This window comes from Corvus cornix, chromosome 19 (genome assembly GCF_000738735.6).
Source record: "Corvus cornix cornix isolate S_Up_H32 chromosome 19, ASM73873v5, whole genome shotgun sequence".
In the NCBI taxonomy this organism is placed as follows: domain Eukaryota; kingdom Metazoa; phylum Chordata; class Aves; order Passeriformes; family Corvidae; genus Corvus; species Corvus cornix.
In genome coordinates, this window is record NC_046348.1 from 6,612,181 (window position 1) to 6,631,029 (window position 18,849).

Here is an 18,849-nt window from a genome sequence, read left to right on the forward strand (position 1 = left end):
GGAAAAAAAATAGCCTGAAGTCTGCAAAGTGATGTCCTGTAGCCAAGTCCTTCCCAATCCACTAAGACCCAAGGGAAGGACTGTCAGTCCCTTTCTGTGTGGGGACTTGACGTGGCACCTGGTGACAGCAGCTCTGCCCAGTGGCTTTTGCTACCCAAAGTGAATGTCTCAGTGAAACACAATGATGTTTATATAACATTTTGCATTGGTGTTTCTAAGCCCTGTATTTGAGCATTACAGACGTAGATGTGGTTTTCAGTGTTCCCCCATATTTTTCGAAAATTGAAATAATTTTCAACCTGTTTTGGAGGGAGCAGTTTCTCTTTTTTTTTAATAGGAGGAATAACGGTACCTACTCAAAGAGGGCATTATTAGAGACCAAATCACTAACATTCTTTTTTGAAAGTGTAGGTCATTTCAGGATGCTTTCAAAAACCTACTTGCCCCACAAGGAGTTAATTCTCTAATGGACTTATCACCTTTCTGAAATATTCTCCTGAGAAAGTTCCTGCTCTGACACTCTTCTGCTGTCTCCTCCCTTCTTTGTTCTCTTCCTTCTTTCTCCAATTACAGTTCCAAAAACAACACCCAGTCTCCTGAGGTCAATGGTTAATATTGCCTGGTGTTTATATAGGCTCCAAGCAGCAGATTCCAGGCTGTTCAGCACTGGGCTAGCTCCAGCACCATGGCTTTCTCCTGGCAGGCGGTCCTGGCCTGCAGGAAATACCTCATCATAATCTTGGTCCCCCTCGTGTTTCTCCCTCTGCCTCTGGTTCTGCCCAGCAAGGTAAGAAATTTTAAAATTCAATTTAAAGCCTCCACATCTCAGAGCTGCCCCTTTCAAGGGTGAAGAGATTCTTTCTCAGAGCACCTGCATCTACTGCTTGGAGATCTCTTGGGTTTTTTTCCTGAGCATATTAGGGCAATATAAAAGCAGTGGGGCATAGATGGATGAGCAGAAACATCTGTGATTGCATCTTCTAGAAGAACACTCAGTGACATCAGATTTTGTGACTCCTGCTTTGCATCTGGCTGATTTAGAAAAGGACTTTCTATGCTGAACATTATAAGGCTCCATTTTAACCCCCCTTTTCATTTTCTAACAGTGTCCAGTCCACATCTTACTTTATTTTTTATCTTGTTGTCACTGCCACTCAGAAGAGGCATTTTTAGGAAGACAAGACATTCCGATACATAGGGGGAAATAACATTTCAGTTTTGGTTTAGCATATTTCTGTAAGAATCTTCCCAAACTAGGATTTTAAATTTAAAACACCAAGTTCTGGAAGACCCCTGGCTCAGGGTTTCTTCAAGAAAAGATGACTACAAGGAGCTGTAGGATCTGGGCAGGTACTTGTGGGACATTGATCATTTAAAGGGAGAGCTGTGAGCTGACAGACTACCAGGCTTCTGCCGCTTCTTCACCATTTCTTGCACTCCCAACCCCTTCATGCAGAAAGATCTGATCTCTGGTCTCTTATTACAGCTCCAGCACCATGAAATCGTCCCAAACTACCCCTCCTGTCCCTTGTCTTTGGACACCAAGTCCTAACTCTTTCGTCTGGTCTCTGCCTCCCAATCCCCACTGACTCCCAGTTTAAAGACTCCTTCTCCAAACTTCATTCTCCACCTCCCTAACTCTTCCCTGCCTGTCCCAAAGCTCTGTCTTCCTCACAGGTCTGTTTCTGAGATATCAGAGTTTGGGTTGCAAGCACAAGTGGTACGGGCTGGAGCTGCGATGTGGCAGCTGCTCAGGTGTGGCCTCTCATTCCCTCACTATGTAAATAAAATAGTTTAAATTATTACTTAAAAGCTCTCTAGGAAGGGGAAAAAAAAAAAAAGAAAATACCTTTTTTTTGCTAGTTAACTTTCCATAGGCAAAGGAGTTACTGAAGTGAAAAGAGATCAGGATCAGGAAAGTTCTAAGGAGCCAGAGAGAGATTATTTATTTTTTTTGTCCTGAGGCCACAAGTTCAAGCTCATTTGCTGGAGGCATTGTTACATACAGTGAGTCCTTGGAGGTGCCTGTGCAATGATTTGGCAGTCTTGGTTCAGTTCCTCTTTGAAAATTGCTCCCTCTGGTTTCTATGCAGTTGGCAACAAGACAAAAATTGAAAACGTCCTGGATTTTTCCCTTTGTGATTTAAGGGAACCTTTAAGAAGGTTTTTTGGGGGTTAAAACTGTGCACTGTGCCACTGCTGAGCAGGAAAAGCTGGTGCCTCTGCACACAGTGGTGTGAGCCAGCAGCTACAGGGTGGAATTTCACATTTTTTCTATTCTGTTGATCTATTAACCTGCCCTATAATGACATAGCACTGGACACTGAGCTATTGTAATTGAGAGCAAACAATGCTAAAAATCTTGCTGAAAGGCAGGCTAATGTCCTTACAGGATGGCTGACTTTGGGAAAACCCCTTTTCCAGCTTTTACTGAGAGCCTGTTCACAGCACAATGGAAGACAATGGCCTATGAGATACATCCCAAAGCTCTGCTAGGGTCTCTCAAAAGGCACCCATCTGTGTCTTTTAATAATAAAAATGGAGAAGAAGGATTGTCAAAATGGCAAATTGCTCTCAGTGATCAGTGGGATGAATAATAGAGGTTCTGAATGCTCTTGTTCAAAAATAAGGCTCAAAAAGGAATATTTTCCTATCTTCGGGGATCTCTTTCAGATTTACTTCTTCAGCCTGTCTGCTTTGGTAATCCACACCAAGATTGCTGTCTTCTTCTTTCCTCCAGACTGCTCAGCTGCCTGCTCATCCTTTCCCTTCAGCAGCTCTGTAACCTCCACACCACATTCAGAATTCCCGAGCGTGTTCCAAAGCCTCGCAAATTCAATCCTGCCACCCATTATCCCAGTTCCTTGGTTTAATCCTCTGTAATCCAGCCTCAATAAGCATCACTACAGTTCCATTCATACTGTCCAGTGCATTTTAGTGGACATCCTTTATCCAAGGTTTTCTTCCTTTGGATTTGGTGTCTCCCATTATTGAGCAAGTTCCAAAATGAGCAAGACACCAAAACCTCCAATTTTACTTCTTCTTGCTGTCTTCCTCAGCCCAACCAAATGCCACTGTTGTGAGAAGTAATTTTGAATCTTTTCAGTATACAGGGACTGACTTAAACATTTTTACATGAAATTCGGAGTGGTTGTCCAAAGCAGAACTGAATCAATGTTTTCTCAGAAAAAGAGTGACATGAAATAGGGGATCTCACTTTCCCCAAACAAACAAGACAAAGTCAATGGAAGCTGAAATGATCTGTGACCAGCCTTCCAGTGAGCCTTTCAAAGTCTCTACTAAGCTAAAAATCCAGTGAAAAGTTATAAAAGTATTTACAGTACAAGGAGTTGAAATTAGCTGTGGTTCACCTGGGCCATGACCTGAAGCCCGTGCGGAAACAGGTGGAGATGCCCTGACTAGATCAGTAACTAATTGTACAACTCAAGGACATAAATACAGAATGTAACACCATCAGCACAATCGAGAAGCCTGTGCAGTACTTGCCAATCCCTTATCATGGAAAGTCCAAAGTCATCCATGTTTCTTTTCCTCATGTACTATTTTTGCCCCCGCTGAACGTCTCATGCTCTCCTCAGAGTTCTGATGAGATTGCTGCACAGTTTGTCGTTTGATTAGGATCTGCATAGGTCAGAGCCTAGATGGGAGAGAAGCACAGGAAATAACCTTTTCTCTAATCCCTTTATCAGGCAATGAATGTGATTATGAGGCCTTGGCTTCTGGAGGAGGCCCGGGTTCGATGTTCAGCATGTTCTGATTGCCTGTCCCCTTCCCATGGCAGGAGGCAGAATGTGGCTACGTGATCATAGTGATGGCACTTTTCTGGTGCACAGAAGCCCTGCCTTTGGCTGTCACAGCTCTCCTGCCCATCCTGCTGTTCCCAGTAATGAATATCATGGATTCAACAACAGTAAGAGATCTTGCTCCATGTATTACTCCATCATCTTCTTTTATTCTGGGGTTATTCCCCAGATTTATATAATTGTCATCATCACCATCATTATATTTATATTGTTGATAGTATTATTATTTCATTTTAACTTAATTTTTATTGTTGTAATTATTCTCTGTCTCCTCCATGGACTAGAACTTGCACGAGCCCAGAGTGAGCTCTGGGTGGAGCTGCTAATCTGAAATCCAAGCAAATTCAGATGCAACCCAGAGTTACTCCCTGCTCATGCCTTTGGAATAACCTCCCTCAGAAAATGCCCTCTCTCTTGTGACTATTCCCTCTCTCTTCTCCCACCTTGCAGGTCTGTCGGGAATACTTGAAGGACACCAATATGCTCTTTTTGGGGGGCCTGATGATGGCCATTGCCATCGAGAACTGGAACCTGCACAAGCGAGTGGCTCTGAGGGTCCTGCTCATCACTGGTGTCAGACCAGCCCTGTGAGTTACAGTGCTGGAAATGCTGTGGGATAAAGGATTTTATGGCTTTAGATCTCTGATGGGAATCTGCAAATCTTTCCCTACAAATGCTTTCCTATGGCCCAAGCGAGTTAATGCCCGAGCAAGCCTTGCAAATGGGGATCCTTTGAGGTGTTCCACACCTTGTTTGTGGAATTCCAAAGGGCTTTAGGTGGGGAAATAGCAACAAGAGAGTCAATGATGGAAAGAGAAGGGTGCTGCCAGGCTGGGCCACGAGCACAGCTTTGGACAATCAGGCAAGACCACAGCTGGAACACAGAAAACGTGGACATTCTGCCTGCTGCTGATTGCAAAGAGAAGAGAAAATATGGGTGTGTTTGCTTTGAAAACAACAAATGTTTCCCAGACTGGAACTTCAAGCTATGCACAGGCTGCATCACCCTGTTTAATCTGTCTCAGCTCATAAGAAGAGGGAATACTGAAGGAAATTACAAAGCAATAGAATAAAAATGCATACAAGATAAACCCCTTTTCATCTGATACATAATCTACATCTCATCTAAAGAATAATTTTGAGACAAATAACAAAGTAATACTGAAACGAGGATTAGAATTTTAGATGAGTGGGAAGAGAATCTTAAATAATAGAGGTGGGATCAAACAATAAGAGGAAAAAAAAGAAAGAGTTCTTCTTCCTTATGGCTTAAACCGATTGCCATTTGGGATCAAATTCAGCTTGCAATTCCTCTTCAAAATGTATTATAATGCATTAATGTATTATTGAGAAATGTCTTCCTCAGAAGGATGTCGAATGAGCAGGATCTGACTGTAATAACTGCTTGCTCCAAGCTACCAGCTTCCATTTTCCTAACAGCAAGAATGCAAAAAAATTGGTTGAAGAAGAGAAATTAATGTTAAATCTTAACTTGGTGCCTCACCAAGCAGACCAGGGCGAGAGGAAGTGCTGGGTGGGGATTGCTGAGCATTTTCCAAACCCAGCATCTGTAGCTGACTCTGTAACAAAAATAAAGAGCATTGCGGGGCTGAGTCCTGATTTTCCTGAGTCCAGCTTTTCCAAACCTTCTCATTCCAGACTCCTGATGGGTTTCATGGTCGTGACAGCCTTCCTGTCCATGTGGATCAGCAACACGGCCACCACTGCCATGATGGTCCCCATAGCGCAGGCAGTGATGGAGCAGCTGCACAAGTCAGAAATCGAGTCCAGCACCACTGTCCAAGTGTCTGAACACACCAACAAAGCCTTTGAGCTGCAGGAAAAGTCACCTGACAGCTTCAAGGAACCAGAGGAAAAAGGTGAAAGGGTTGTGGGTGGTTTTCTCTTCAGGGTGGTGGAGGATGACCTGGTGCTTTCTTCTGGCGTAAGAGTTCCTAGTAAATTCTGGAAGGAGACTGCCCCTGAAACATCCTGACCACCACAAAGCTCTTCTGTGAACAAGACAAAACCACAATGAGCTACTGACTTGGCTGAAGCTAAATCAAAAATACAAAGAGGTTACAACTACTCAATAAACCAACAAAAAGTATAAATTCTCCGCTAGGGGAAGCCTTTACATCAGGCTTGCTATTTCCCTGCATAGTTATGTTAGTTCAATTATTATCTACTGTGTAACTTATCAGATAATAGGGAATTCCCAAGGCAAAATTTCCGGCCTATTTCCAGCCAGAAAGTTAGGGATTAAAATGATCTTTCTAATCCAAAGGTACACAATCAAGGAACAATAGCTCTTTACTAGCTGTCTTGCCCTCTCCCCATCTTTGAGGTGATTCCAGGCTTTCTGGACATAAATCTTAGTGCCAGCAGACAAGTTTGCTTCAGCCCAGCTCCTCCAGCTCTGTTAGAATTCCCTGAATTCTTGCCTCACTCCCCTCCACGTGCAGTTCAGACATTGCCCTGGCTCACCAGGAAGTGCCAGCAGTAGGTTCAAACTTGGTCACACATTTCAAATTCTCCTCTGAAAAACTGCTCTGTGTCAAGACAACCAGTGAAAATGGGCAGAAGGTCAAAGAATTAACAGTGCCAGCCTTAAAATGAGGAAGTTTGGTTCCTTCAGCTCTGAATCCATTGCGTCCTAGCCTTGAAATAATGGAATTATGCAGGCCCAAGGCCTTTTCCTGTCCAATATAGCTCCTGCATCTCTTTTGTTCCTTGGGATCTAGGTAATTCTCATGTCCTGACAGTTGAGGAAGAGAGAAAGAGAAATGAAGTGCTTGAGGAGAAACACCTGAAACTCTCCAAGGGAATGTCGCTCTGTATTTGTTACTCATCCAGCATTGGAGGGATCGCCACTCTGACTGGGACAACACCAAATCTGGTGCTGCAGGGACAAATTAATGAGTAAGTCTGGCTGAATGTGGGATCACACACCCACCAAACTGCATCACTCTGCTACAGCTGACTCCCAGGCAGCACAGAGAAGGAAAAAGTCAGTTTGGTCCCTTTCCTCGGAAGGGAGCTTCTCTTCCTTAATGGGCCCCACAGAACCTCCCCTTTTCCGACTCATTAATGAAGGACAGAAGAGAATGTGGAATTTTGGATGCTAACAGCCACCTGCATTTTCCAGCATTTATCCTGGCAATGGTGGCATCATCAACTTTGCCTCCTGGTTCTCCTTCGCCTTCCCCACCATGGTGGTGCTGCTGATTCTGGCGTGGATTTGGCTGCAGATCCTGTACTTGGGCTTCGAGTGAGTACCCCTGAGCCCCTGCAATCCAGCTGATGGGCTGGAATCAAGGACTCGTTTAGCACAAGTGACCCTTTTACTGATGAGAAAAATCACACAGCAGGTGACAAAGTCCTCACACACAACAGAGACCAGAGCAGCACACTCTGTTCAAATTCTGCAAGTTTTTCTTCGAGGAATCTGATCAAATCCCAGCTCAATGTACTCTGTAGATGAGAATAGGAAGCTCTGAGTGCGTTTGACCTGTTCTGCAGCATTGCTGTCATGTCCTAAGAGATGGCTGTGCTCCAAATGAGGAAACTGATTTCTACAGAGAGCTGGTAAATGCCTTTGTGACCAGGGTTGCTTCAGACCTAGAGGATTAGTTCTGTGCTAGTTCTGGTGCAGATCACCCCACACAACCAGCCTGCGTTGCCTGCCTGCTTAATACGCAGCCTATCATGTTTGTATTACCCCAACTTCCCTTATTTTACATGGAAAGAGTGCTGTAACACCTGAAATGGTACTTTGATCTTCAAAATCCACCTTAAAATTCTCATTTTCTGTCGTTTTAAAAAGCTTGGCAACTCTTTACTTCCTAGTGATCAAGCAGCCTTGTCAATCACATTAACATTGTCCTGGTCTAGAGGAAGGTGTCCCTGCCCATGGCAGGAGTTGGAATGAGATGGAATTTAAGGTCTCTTCCAACAAAAGCCATTCTGTGATTCTGTAATTTTTTCCCTCATGTGCACAGATAACTCACTTCTTTATGTTTAACTCAGGAGCTTTTAGGGGCAGGAAGCTTTTTTTGTCAAGACATGCAGTTAGTACTCGCCATGGTTGCCAATTATAAGATATTTAATTTCAATATTCATATATAAATGCATATAAAGACATTATGATTGAGTATAAAATTTGGATTCTTAACTCTGAGGATACCTGGTAAAATTCCCTGATATTTCTCATCCATTTTCTTCCAGTTTTAAGAAGAATTTTGGTTGTGGTGCCAGTCCTGCCGCCAAGGCTAAGGAGAAACAGGCCTATAAAATCATAAAGGAAGAGAGCAAAAAACTGGGCAAAATGAAATTTGCAGAAATACAAGTTTTGATCCTCTTCGTTCTCCTGGTGGTGCTGTGGTTTACAAGAGAGCCTGGGTTCTTCCCAGGCTGGGCAACAGTTCTCTTCAACAAAGATGATACAAGGTAGTGCCACTCCTCCTCCTCCTCACTTGGAATAAAAATGAAATAAGGCTGGATTTTATCCAGCTGAAAACGCAGCTGACTAAACATCTGACTGGTCTCTTGCAGCTATGTCACTGATGCTACAGTTGCCCTCTTCGTTTCAATTTTGCTCTTCATCCTCCCTTCTGACTTTTCCAACCAGGGCAGAGAGGAAGAGCAAACAGGTGAGTTACTGAAGCACCAAAGATCGACTGTCAGTATAGGTATGTGGGAAATTTTACATTTTGGGTTTACAAAGGAAATTTCAAATATTAAATAACAATTCAAACTGCTCTTCCAGCTGTGTGATTCAGGTTAGGCAAGGCACATATCCCATAAAATTCTCTGTTTCTCATAATTTCACTAAGTAGGAAGCCCTTATCCCAGGAGTGTTCCCACCCCTGTTATACACGTGTAAAGGATTCCGAGGCGGGAATCTTCAGGATGGAATACATGACTCAACAGAAACACACAGAGTTGTTGCCACACACCTTTAAGTCACCCTTCCCTGCCTCCTCCTGTGCTTCTTGGAGCAGCTACAGATCATTCATTAGAGCTTTTGCAAGTCAAGTTTTAAAACCTTTGTTGATGGTTCTCCCGGCATTTGCTTCGGGAGGCAATTCCAGAGTGTGCTGGCAGAAGGGATTCCTGATGCTCAGACTTAACTCACCTCCCACCAAGGAGTTCTCCCTTCACAAAATCTCTTTTGAGTTCCAGGGGCCAGGGCAAAGTTCCGGGCACCTCCACCCCTCCTGGACTGGAAACTCGTTCAGGAGAAGATGCCATGGAACATCGTGTTCCTGCTGGGAGGTGGCTTTGCCTTGGCCAAAGGCAGTGAGGTAACATTCCTCGGCTCACCTGGGATTCGTGTTTTCCTGGGTGGTTTCTTTTCCATCTCGCTCTTGGTGCTGTCCCAGGACACCAGAGGGCACACTGGGAGCATCAAATGCTGCTTTCCCCAGCTCCTGGCGGTGGGACCATCCTTGAAGTCCTGGGATCAGTTCCCGGTGCAATGGGATGGCACCGCCACTCAGGGCAGCACAATTAACCGTGTTTCTGGAAAAGGGGCTGATTAAGAAACTGCCCCTACACACTGAAGGTTCTTTTAAATAAAATGTAATTGATGTGGCCAGCATGAGGAGATAATGTACCCAGGAGGGGTCTCCAAAGTATTTCAAAGCAAGGATTTACAGAAATAGGATTTAATTTAAACTATTAGAAGAGAAATGTAGAGCTTGCTAGAGGTAAAAAACATCTGCAGGAATCTGCCAGGAGCCCAGTGCTACACGTTATTTTTCAGTAATGATTTAAGTGATGGAACAGACAATCCATTTATTAAATCTATAGACAATAAAGAAATTCTAAAAGGCTTCAAGTGCCTGGAAATACTAGTTTAGAATTCAAAGATCAAAATTAAAATGTAAAAGTACATGTTTGGAAAAGGAAATATTTAAGAAATCACTTTAATTTATTCTAGAATAAATCATCAAATGCATAAAAGCTGCTGCAGAAAGCCCAGAATGACAGGGAGGATGCTGCTGCTTCCCAGTGACTGACAAGGAGGAAGGGTGTGAAAAGCTTCAGACAGTTATCAAGATCCCAGGCAATGTGATGAAATGACATTAAATCACTAGAGCATCTGATAAGATACATATAAAAACATTTTAGGAAATTAATTCAAGTTATCTTTGCTTACATTAAAAAAAGCACCTCAAATACTGATCATGTACAAGTAATGATCTGAACAGAGAAATAATTATTTGCTGTTAATCACTATAAATGCAGTATCTCCTCCTTTACAGTTCCTTGGAAGGGAAATAATGCTTGTTTTTATTTAACCTACTGAACAATCCTGCCTGTGAGCACTGGCTCTGCTTTTCTGCAGACAGCAGTTTGCAGGAGCACGGCTCTGAGAAGGGAGGGTTGGGACAGTGGTGTGGCTCTCTCCCCTCCAATCTGGCATCCTTCTTTGCTCTGTTGCAGGAATCTGGTCTGTCTGAGTGGTTGGGCACCAAACTGACCCCTCTGGAGACCATTCCTCCCCCAGCCATTGCCTTTCTGCTGTGTCTCCTCATCGCCACCTTCACCGAGTGCACCAGCAACGTGGCCACCACCACCCTCTTCCTCCCCATTCTGGCTTCAATGGTGAGTCCCAGCATTCCAAAATGCTCTTATAAGGACAGTTTTCAGCTCCTCAGTTGTCAAAACTTGGCTGACAAAGCCAAGCACTGGTTCCTGTGTCCCATCAGGGGTACAAGACTTAAAACAAAAATATAGGTAGGTGTGTGCACATACAGACACACACCGTGCCTAGTTCGACCTTTCTGAAATCATTGCTGGTGAAAAGCAAAGGGATTAAATTCATTGGCATATTAGACTTGGCCTTCTGGCCTAAACATGAAATCACTGCCAGCTGTACTTGTTTTTTCCAATTTGTTCTGCATGGAGACAGCACCAGCAGCAGCGTTTGCTTCCCTGCAACATTCCATGCCTGTATTTCACCCCCACCACTGGCCTTCCAGAAGTCTCTGAAGGTGACAGCGTGACCTAATTCACACTTCTGCATTTCCACAGGAGATTCCTGTTGCTGGAGGAGACAGGGTTCTGCCAACTGCAAAGCTGGTTCCAGACAGAAACTGGAATGAGCTCCTCCAAAATCTTTTTTGCATAAGCTGCAGACCCCAGCCAACCCCTAAACCAAAGCTCTCACCTTCAGAGCTTCACCTGCCTCCCCTGATAATTTAATTTTGTTCTTAAGCAATATGAAGTCAGGGTTTAGAGTAAAATATAAGAATTATTTATCCATTTATATATGAGCAACACAAAGCCCTGACCACAAAATCAATTCTTGCATTTGCTGCATAAGGATGCTGGAAGTGTCTGAAGCAGCACCAAAATATGAGTGGCTGCAGAGTCTGGGGAAGGACGAGGCTTCTGACATGGACAAATAGAATCAGTTCTCTGCCAAAAGGTTTCTGTGCATTTTTGGGTATCAAAATCACCATCTCTTCTCTCTTTTCGTGCACAGGCTGAAGCAATTTGCCTCAACCCTCTCTATGTCATGCTGCCCTGCACACTCTCTGCATCACTGGCATTCATGCTCCCCGTGGCAACTCCTCCCAATGCCATTGTCTTCTCCTATGGACAGCTCAGGGTTATTGATATGGTGAGAAACAAAAAAAACCCCTTTCTTTCCAGAATTTTCACCCCTAGGTTTGATCTTTCCTTTTTCTAAAGCTGGCTCCTCTTGGGGGAGCGTTGGAAAAGTCAGTGTGCCCGGCTTTTGTCAAATGGAAAGAAGACATGTGCAGTAATAAAGGGTCACACTGTCTCTGGTACACTCTGAGAATCTTACAAAGCTGCTAATGAGCTTTTAAAGAACAGCCAGGACCTCTTGAAGATTTTATAATAACAGCTGTCAGTGTCTAAACTGCTTGAAAAGCCCAAATATAGAGCACGAGGGTGTCAAAGAGCCCTGTCACCTGGGCAGCTCTTCTGCAGGGACAGGGAGCAGCCTGGCACATCTCACTGGGTGCCCTGATGCCTCAGGAAATCACTAAAGAAACAAGGACAGCAGTGCCATGTCTCTTGATAACTTTTCTAACTTAAAATTGATCCAAGAAGAAACGCAAAGTAACATTAGAGAGAAATACCAGGTCAGAAGAGAAGTGGATTGAAAGGATTTCAGGATTTCTAGTTTTAAGAGTTTTATCCAATGGAAACCTTTCCCTTTATACAAATTATACTTGTGAAGAAAACCAACTTAAATCAAATTTGGTGGAGTTGTGAAAAAAGGCCAAAGAGAAAATCAAACCATACAAACAACCCTAACCAGCAAGGAAGGCAAAAAGTGCTCAGCAGTGCTAACAACGCTTCTCTTTTATAATTCTAGGCCAAAGCTGGGTTTGTACTCAACATTCTGGGAGTTCTGACGATAACTCTTGCCATCAACACCTGGGCTTCATCCTTGTTCCAACTGCATACATTCCCATCGTGGGCAAACAAGACAGGGACCTGCCTGTAACGTGGGGAGGAGACAGAACCCAGACTGTTCCTGTCAGAGCTGCAAGGAGAGCAGGGCTATCACCCACAGAGGCAGGGGTTAAGAGAAAAGCCTGGAAAAGGACAAGCAAAATCATCCCATTGATGACAGCAATAAAATTGCCCAGGTGCTGTTCAGGCAGCACTTTTGTCACCCCACCAGGAGGACGAGGTGACTTTTGGCTCTCCAGCCCTCCCACCTTTAGATTTTCTGCTTCTTCAGGGGTGTTTTCTCCCAGTGCTTTTCCAGTGAGTCTGAAATCTGCAGCAAGAAAAGAAGGGAGGTGTGTGACTACACAAAAAGAAGGAGAGAGACTCTGAGTTGCTGATTTCACACACAGATCTGTGCTGTCACCACTCTCCACCCGTGTATGTGTATAAGTTCGAGGTGTACATGATTGTTATATACTCTGTGGGCACTGACAGCGAGGTGTGTGTTGGGTGATTACAGAAAAGTCACTGTCAGCCCATCCTGTTTTGAAATGTATTTATTTGCAGTCCCCTTGTGAGGAATGCAGAAGATTCTTTTTCTCCCAGAACATCTGCCCTGTTGTTATTTATGTCAGATTACAGCCTGCAAGGTCATAATAAGACTTTTCCTTGAGAAGGAGAGAATTTCTGTGTCCTAAAATATATATATATGATTGAATCAAAGATTTTTTTTTTGTAATGTACCCCTGTGTTCTGGAGTTTATTTTTTTATTGTAGATCACTGCTTCTATTTTCCTTGTATCAACTGCTTGTCCACGTGCTCACATATAATATCTTGAAATAATCAGAGAAATCAGCATAGTTGATTTTCTCTTATCTTTAAAGTAGTAATTATGTTGTTATTACTGTCGAGTCCAATTTTCTTGGGATGTCCAACCCAAGATTTCCCCTTTAGAAAGCCTGTTATGTAATCCTGTTACATATCTAATCCCTATTCTGCTGCAGCTGACTTTCAGGAGCAGATAAATTCCTGACGACCAAACTGACAAAGGATTATCCAAAGGCACTTTTCCAAACCAATCCCTCAGTGCCATAAATGAGGTTGGGTTCAGACAGAGCAGTTACTCACTGTGTGCCCCTGGAGTTTGCTCTGAAACCTTTGTTCTGTGGTTACCTGCCTTAACTTTGCACAAAGTGCAGTCCTGGAATCCCACTCTGGTGGGATCTCCATACTGGTTCCATGAGAGTGAAAATGAGGGAATTTCATTCTGAAATAGGACGTTCTCTTCAAAATCTCCCTCCTTTCTCTACCCTAATTATTAGGAGACAAGGACAGTGTGCAGTGCAATTTTGACTCATAAAATGTCAGAATTCACTGACTTGCAGCAGTTTCTTTCCAGTTCCAAATATCCAGACAGTTCTAGTGTCTGCTACTTATTGATTCCTCAGCACAGACAGTTCCACTGGCTGTGGAAATCACTGTCTTGGAAAGAACAGCCTGGTATTAACTCTCCAGTGGCTTTGACAGAGTTTTAATTTGATGTGAGATAGAGATCCAGCAGAATATCCACAGCTCCAGAAGGAAAGGCATTTATTCTCTGTTGCTATGAGCTCCTGGGTAACTGATTTCCATCACATAATGACTTGCTCAGGCCACTGCTAAACCACTCTCCTTTCCCTTTGCGTTCACCTCTCTCAAATAACACCCAAATCTCTCTAAGTATTTTCATTACCCTGCTCACCCTGTGTCTGAGGACCTAAAAATGACAAACCGGAGCAGATGATTTGCTGTGAGCCTCTCCCTCCTCCCTCCCTTTGTCTCCAGCATCAGGGCAGTGTGCTCTGCTTTTGTTTGCTTTTTGTTTTCTTTGAAATACTCGCACAGACTTTACATGTCCTTCTAAATTACTGCTTAGCTAAGCAGGAAAGGTGGAATTCTTATAACATTTCCCGTCGGCCTCTCCTTCCAGCCCTTTTAAAACTGTGTTATGGTTCTTTGAAGTCTTTTCTATTAGTCTACATTATTCAGAGGCTGTGGTGTGCCTAAAGTACCTGCAGGAGCACAGGTGCAATCTTTATGCCAATCTCAAGAAGAAAGGAGGGAGACATCAAGTAGCACAGAGTGTCATGGGGCCAATGCATTAATGCTGGGTGTTCCGTGTTCATTAACGTGGGTGAGTACACAGAGATTTACCAGGGAATATCTGCAGTGCAAGTTACTCAGAGGGTTTAAAAATGCCCAAATTCCAGAAAAAAATAGGGGTGAAAAGCTGGAGGAGAGGAGAGGAGAGGAGAGGAGAGGAGAGGAGAGGAGAGGAGAGGAGAGGAGAGGAGAGGAGAGGAGAGGAGAGGAGAAGAGAAGAGAAGAGAAGAGAAGAGGAAGAGAAGAGAAGAGAAGAGAAGAGAAGAGAAGAGAAGAGAAGAGAAGAGAAGAGAAGAGAAGAGAAGAGAAGAGAAGAGAAGAGAAGAGAAGAGAAGAGAAGAGAAGAGAAGAGAAGAGAAGAGAAGAGAAGAGAAAAGAGACACCAGGACACAAAGAGAACTGAGAATTCCATTACCAGTTTCCACCTTGCAGTGATGGTGGCACTGGGCAGTTTATTGCCTTGGGTGTGTCAGAGCTCAGGACCAGTCAAGGTACAGCTAAATATAGAGTGCTTGTGAAAAGACCAGTAACACTATTAAAAATTTTCATAATTTTCTAAGCAAAGCAGGTAGAAAGTGTTTCTAAGCCCCATTATTACCCGGATCACCTTTGAAGGGTGGTTCCCCATTATGTTTCCAGATATTGCCCTCAAGGAGTGGCTCTATTTCCCATTGTGTGATCAAATTTCACAATCTGCTGCGAAACTGCCAGCTCAGCACCTGCTGTGCTTAGCTGTGATTCCCAATGCAGCTCCTGGTCTCAGAGCTGACACTAAGGTTGCTTTCCATAAGTGATAAATTCGGTAATGAGGAGGGGACTTCTGCCTTTTTGCCTGCCTTGGCCTAAAAAGCACTCAGCAAAACCACAAAATACAGGTTTCCCACAGTGTGTGCCAGTGAGTAAGTGGGTGACTCGGAGTCACCTCCTCCATTCTCCCTGGAGTTACAGAGCTGTCCTGCCTTGCCTTGCCCAGGCACACGAGCACACACACAGAGCTTCTGCAGGCACCCACATGTACTGCCAAGGTAAAAAGGAGGCCTTACCCTGGTAAACACACACATTTCTGTGACCACACCGTAAAAGCTGATGATTTCTGGGCAGGCTCCTGAAAATCGCTTACATTTGGGAAAGGCACCTCGCCATAAACACCTCGGCAGCAATTTGTAAAGTGGCATGGGAGTGATGCAAGGGTCACTGAAATCATAAACAGACGTAACAGGACACATGGCAATTTGAAAGCTAAACCAGGATGAAGCCAGCACATCTTTCTAATCCTCAAATTGGTTTGGAGAAACCAAAAATTTGCTCCCAGTCACTTAAGAGGTATTACAATGAACCTTCTTGTACAGCACTGACATCTTGAAATATGTCCAGGCCTTACAACTCAATTCCTAAACTTTCATTTAAAATACAAATAAATAAATAAAATCTACCTGGAAGGACACCTTATCATAAAATGGACACGAAATAATTCTCAAAATTATTCTCAGCAAACCAACAGCAACATAAGGGTCTGTGTTTTATTCAATAATTAGCAGTGTGTAGGTAACTATGGACCTTTCTCCAGGAGCTGTAAAATCAGTTCCACTTGTGTCCTTGAGGAAATTCCTCCCCTGGATAACGATGGCATTGTTGGCAGCATCTCCAACCCTCTCTCCATTTGGTTTATTTTATTTTAGGAATACAACTCTCTGCTCTCAATTAGCACATTGGATTAAGTGCTTGCAAAGGCAGAAGCAGAGTTTAAACCCTGTGCAATGACGAATAACTAAAGAACAGAAAGCAGAAACACGAGGACTTAAGAAATGCATAACTTGAAATCATCCAGGAATTTCACAACCCTCAATTTTTATTTTTTTTTCCAACATGGGACCAATAAAACTATTTACAACTTGATTCACTGAACTTTATGGCTTGAGTTAGTAATGACCAAGGTGCCAAAGTCTGGAAATGAAGTGGTTTGAATGTACTAATCACCTGGTGTCCAAACTAACAACTGTTTAATAGAACTTAATCACTACTGTCAATGCTGGGTATTTTCTCCTATTAAGGAAACATTTAGTCTTATTTATCCTTTAATCATATTAACACACCGAAACCATCCAGGTGCCATCCAGGAGGTGTGGGTTCCCTCCCCACGTGCCAGCTCCTGGCTGCAGACACTGCCCAGGGTCCCCAAATCCAGGTCAAGCACCTGGTCTGATGTTGCTTTTCCTTGGAAAACTCCCTTAAACAGCTAAGGAATGGAACACTTTTCAAAAGCAGGACAGCAGAGTCAAAAAAGTTGATAAAATTTATTTAAATTGTCTAAAAGGAAAAAAAAAAAACCAAACCAAACCAACAAAGTACAAACTAACTTGAAAATAGAGGAGGAACAGAATGGTTAATTCAAGTGTTCAACACTTATATATTGTTATGAATGAGACCAGATTCAACTGCTTCAAGGCTCGGATGTTGGATGCCTGTGTGAGCTATTTGCAATCTAACAATTAATCACAATTACTTTTAGCTGCCACTGCACTTGAAATACTAACTAGAATCAATTAAACCATCAGAAAGTTATTCTGCTTCCAATCTATGCCATTCAGACAACTTCAGGTCCTGCCCAGCTAAGCAGCACTCCAGGAATTTCCTCACTTTCCCTTGATCCCTGTCCAGTCCATGAGAAGCAGAGCAATTTCAACTTTTCCCCACACCTGCCCTTGGGACTAAGGGCTCTCCATTCTTTGGAAGGGGGTGGACACCCAATTTCAGTAATTCTGCTGATCCTCATTTCCCTCCATCAAGCCCAGAGAGAAGTGGTCAGAGTTGTCCATGAAAATGCTGTACATTAATATGGAATTTCACAATGTGAGACAAACAAGGTGTGTGCAGTGTTCCAGTTAGCTGGAATGGCACCAGTTCTCCCAGTTGCCTCTCGAGGGGACCTTAGTGAGTACTGGTTAGTCTGGGGCAGTTGGGTGACTGCAAAAGGAAAGCCCCATTTCCCTTTTTTGCTCTAGGACTCTCCTGATGAGACTTGCCAGAAAGCTGAAAATGGATCCTCTTTATTTTTGACTCGTCTGTCACCCGAAGGGAGCCTGAATTTTCCTCCTTGTTCTTACCTCTGGCAATGTCATTCCTGCTACATGGAATGTGCAATCATAAATCACTTGTCTGCATCACAGATTACACAGTTGTACAATGGCAGCTTCCTCACACCTGTGCTTTTGCTTTTCTCCCCAGACCTCAGCAAGCGGTGTTGTGGCACTGGGAGGAGCAGCAGTCTCACAAGATTCTATGGAAATAATCCAAAATAACCTTTGTAATGCCTTTAGTGTTATGTTTTTATCACCCAGGCTCCGTGGCAGACAGCAACATCATCAGAATTGGCTCTGATGACTTTTAGAGTGAAGACAGGGCAGGTTTTTTCCCCCAGTTATTGACAAAAACCAATGATCACAGCCAGAGCTACCTGGATAGTCACAGTAGATCGGTGAATGGCACAGTGAAAACAAGCACCAATTTCATGCTCATGCTTTACCTGTTAATTTAAGATGGATTACATGGTGCATGGACAAGACAGAAATAAATTCCTGAAACATATTCCAAAAAAGGCTGAAGTAGAGCTGCCGGAGGGGCAGGCTCTGACTGAATCCTGGCTCCCGAAACCAAAGCCTTTCTCCCAAGTGAGCACAGGGGTTGTGGAAGTGCAGGAGTTCACACTGTAAAGCTTCTGTATTTTGGCAGAGGTTCTGTAAGGAACAAAAACCAAACCAAAACATGCAGCTTATTAGCCTAGAAGAACAATCTTTGCTCTGTTTACACAGTAACCACACACCTGTATCTCAGAAATATGAGACAAGTGATGGGGAAAGGGGAGGGGACTGACAGCTTCATTTTCCTCTGCACCAGGTGCAGTCAGCTCTGTAATATCTTTCCAGCCACTATTTTGACTCAGTGCCACTGTTGGCCTCCTGTACCTGCTGAACAGCCCCTGCAGGGAATGACTCCAAAACATGCCCATGCTCCCTGCTCCAGCAAGATCCGCTCCTACCTGGAGCCCTGGTGGGTGCAGACACAAGTCAGCCAAATCCTGAACCCATCCTAGCACAGCTGCAGTTCCTGCAAGTCACAGAAAGACAAAAACCACTCAATTTTGTCCTAAATTATTCTATCGATTCATTTTTCTTACAGGATGTACCTAATTTTTTGGTGCTGCTAGTTTATGTCCCATTTTTATGGGGCAAAAATACGGCATTAAGGAAACTTGTCCTGTCACAATGATGCATCAGGGTAGGGGACAGAGCTGAGGAGTGTCCCACCTCTTTAACTCCTCAGACTAAAGTACAATTCAGTAAAATCCATTTGCATTAATTGCAGCAAATTTGTGTGTCTGGTTTTACTGAATATGATTGTTTGATATTGCCAGGCAAATGGAGAAGAAAAGAGGGGTATATATTA

At 43.5% G+C, this 18,849-nt stretch overlaps 1 protein-coding gene and 1 long non-coding RNA gene across 2 annotated transcripts; one reads left to right on the forward strand and one right to left on the reverse strand.

Annotated features, from left to right (window-relative positions):
- The first annotated feature begins 623 nt into the window (after nucleotides 1–623).
- On the forward strand, nucleotides 624–13,000 carry SLC13A2 (solute carrier family 13 member 2). Its single transcript, XM_010402432.4, has 12 exons — nucleotides 624–787; nucleotides 3,803–3,931; nucleotides 4,275–4,411; nucleotides 5,484–5,704; nucleotides 6,569–6,746; nucleotides 6,973–7,095; nucleotides 8,052–8,273; nucleotides 8,379–8,476; nucleotides 9,009–9,130; nucleotides 10,275–10,436; nucleotides 11,320–11,457; nucleotides 12,184–13,000. Exons 1-12 carry the CDS (start codon nucleotides 686–688, stop codon nucleotides 12,313–12,315), a joined length of 1,764 nt encoding a protein of 587 aa, XP_010400734.1. The 5' UTR covers nucleotides 624–685; the 3' UTR covers nucleotides 12,316–13,000.
- A 3,681-nt stretch (nucleotides 13,001–16,681) lies between these two features.
- LOC109144993 lies at nucleotides 16,682–18,513 on the reverse strand. The gene is made up of 2 exons (XR_002046090.2): nucleotides 18,443–18,513; nucleotides 16,682–18,140 (listed from the first exon to the last, which is right to left on the reverse strand). It is a non-coding gene; the product is annotated as an uncharacterized LOC109144993 (long non-coding RNA).
- Between the last annotated feature and the right edge of the window lie 336 nt (nucleotides 18,514–18,849).

Bases quoted from the DNA above. Each gene is read 5' to 3' on its own strand.
- SLC13A2 (XM_010402432.4), top strand. From the start codon at position 686: ATGGCTTTCTCCTGGCAGGCGGTCCTGGCCTGCAGGAAATACCTCATC. The intron at 788-3,802 runs GTAAGAAATTTT...TTCCCATGGCAG, and splicing joins CTCTGGTTCTGCCCAGCAAG to GAGGCAGAATGTGGCTACGT. The intron at 8,477-9,008 runs GTGAGTTACTGA...TTTGAGTTCCAG, and splicing joins CAGAGAGGAAGAGCAAACAG to GGGCCAGGGCAAAGTTCCGG.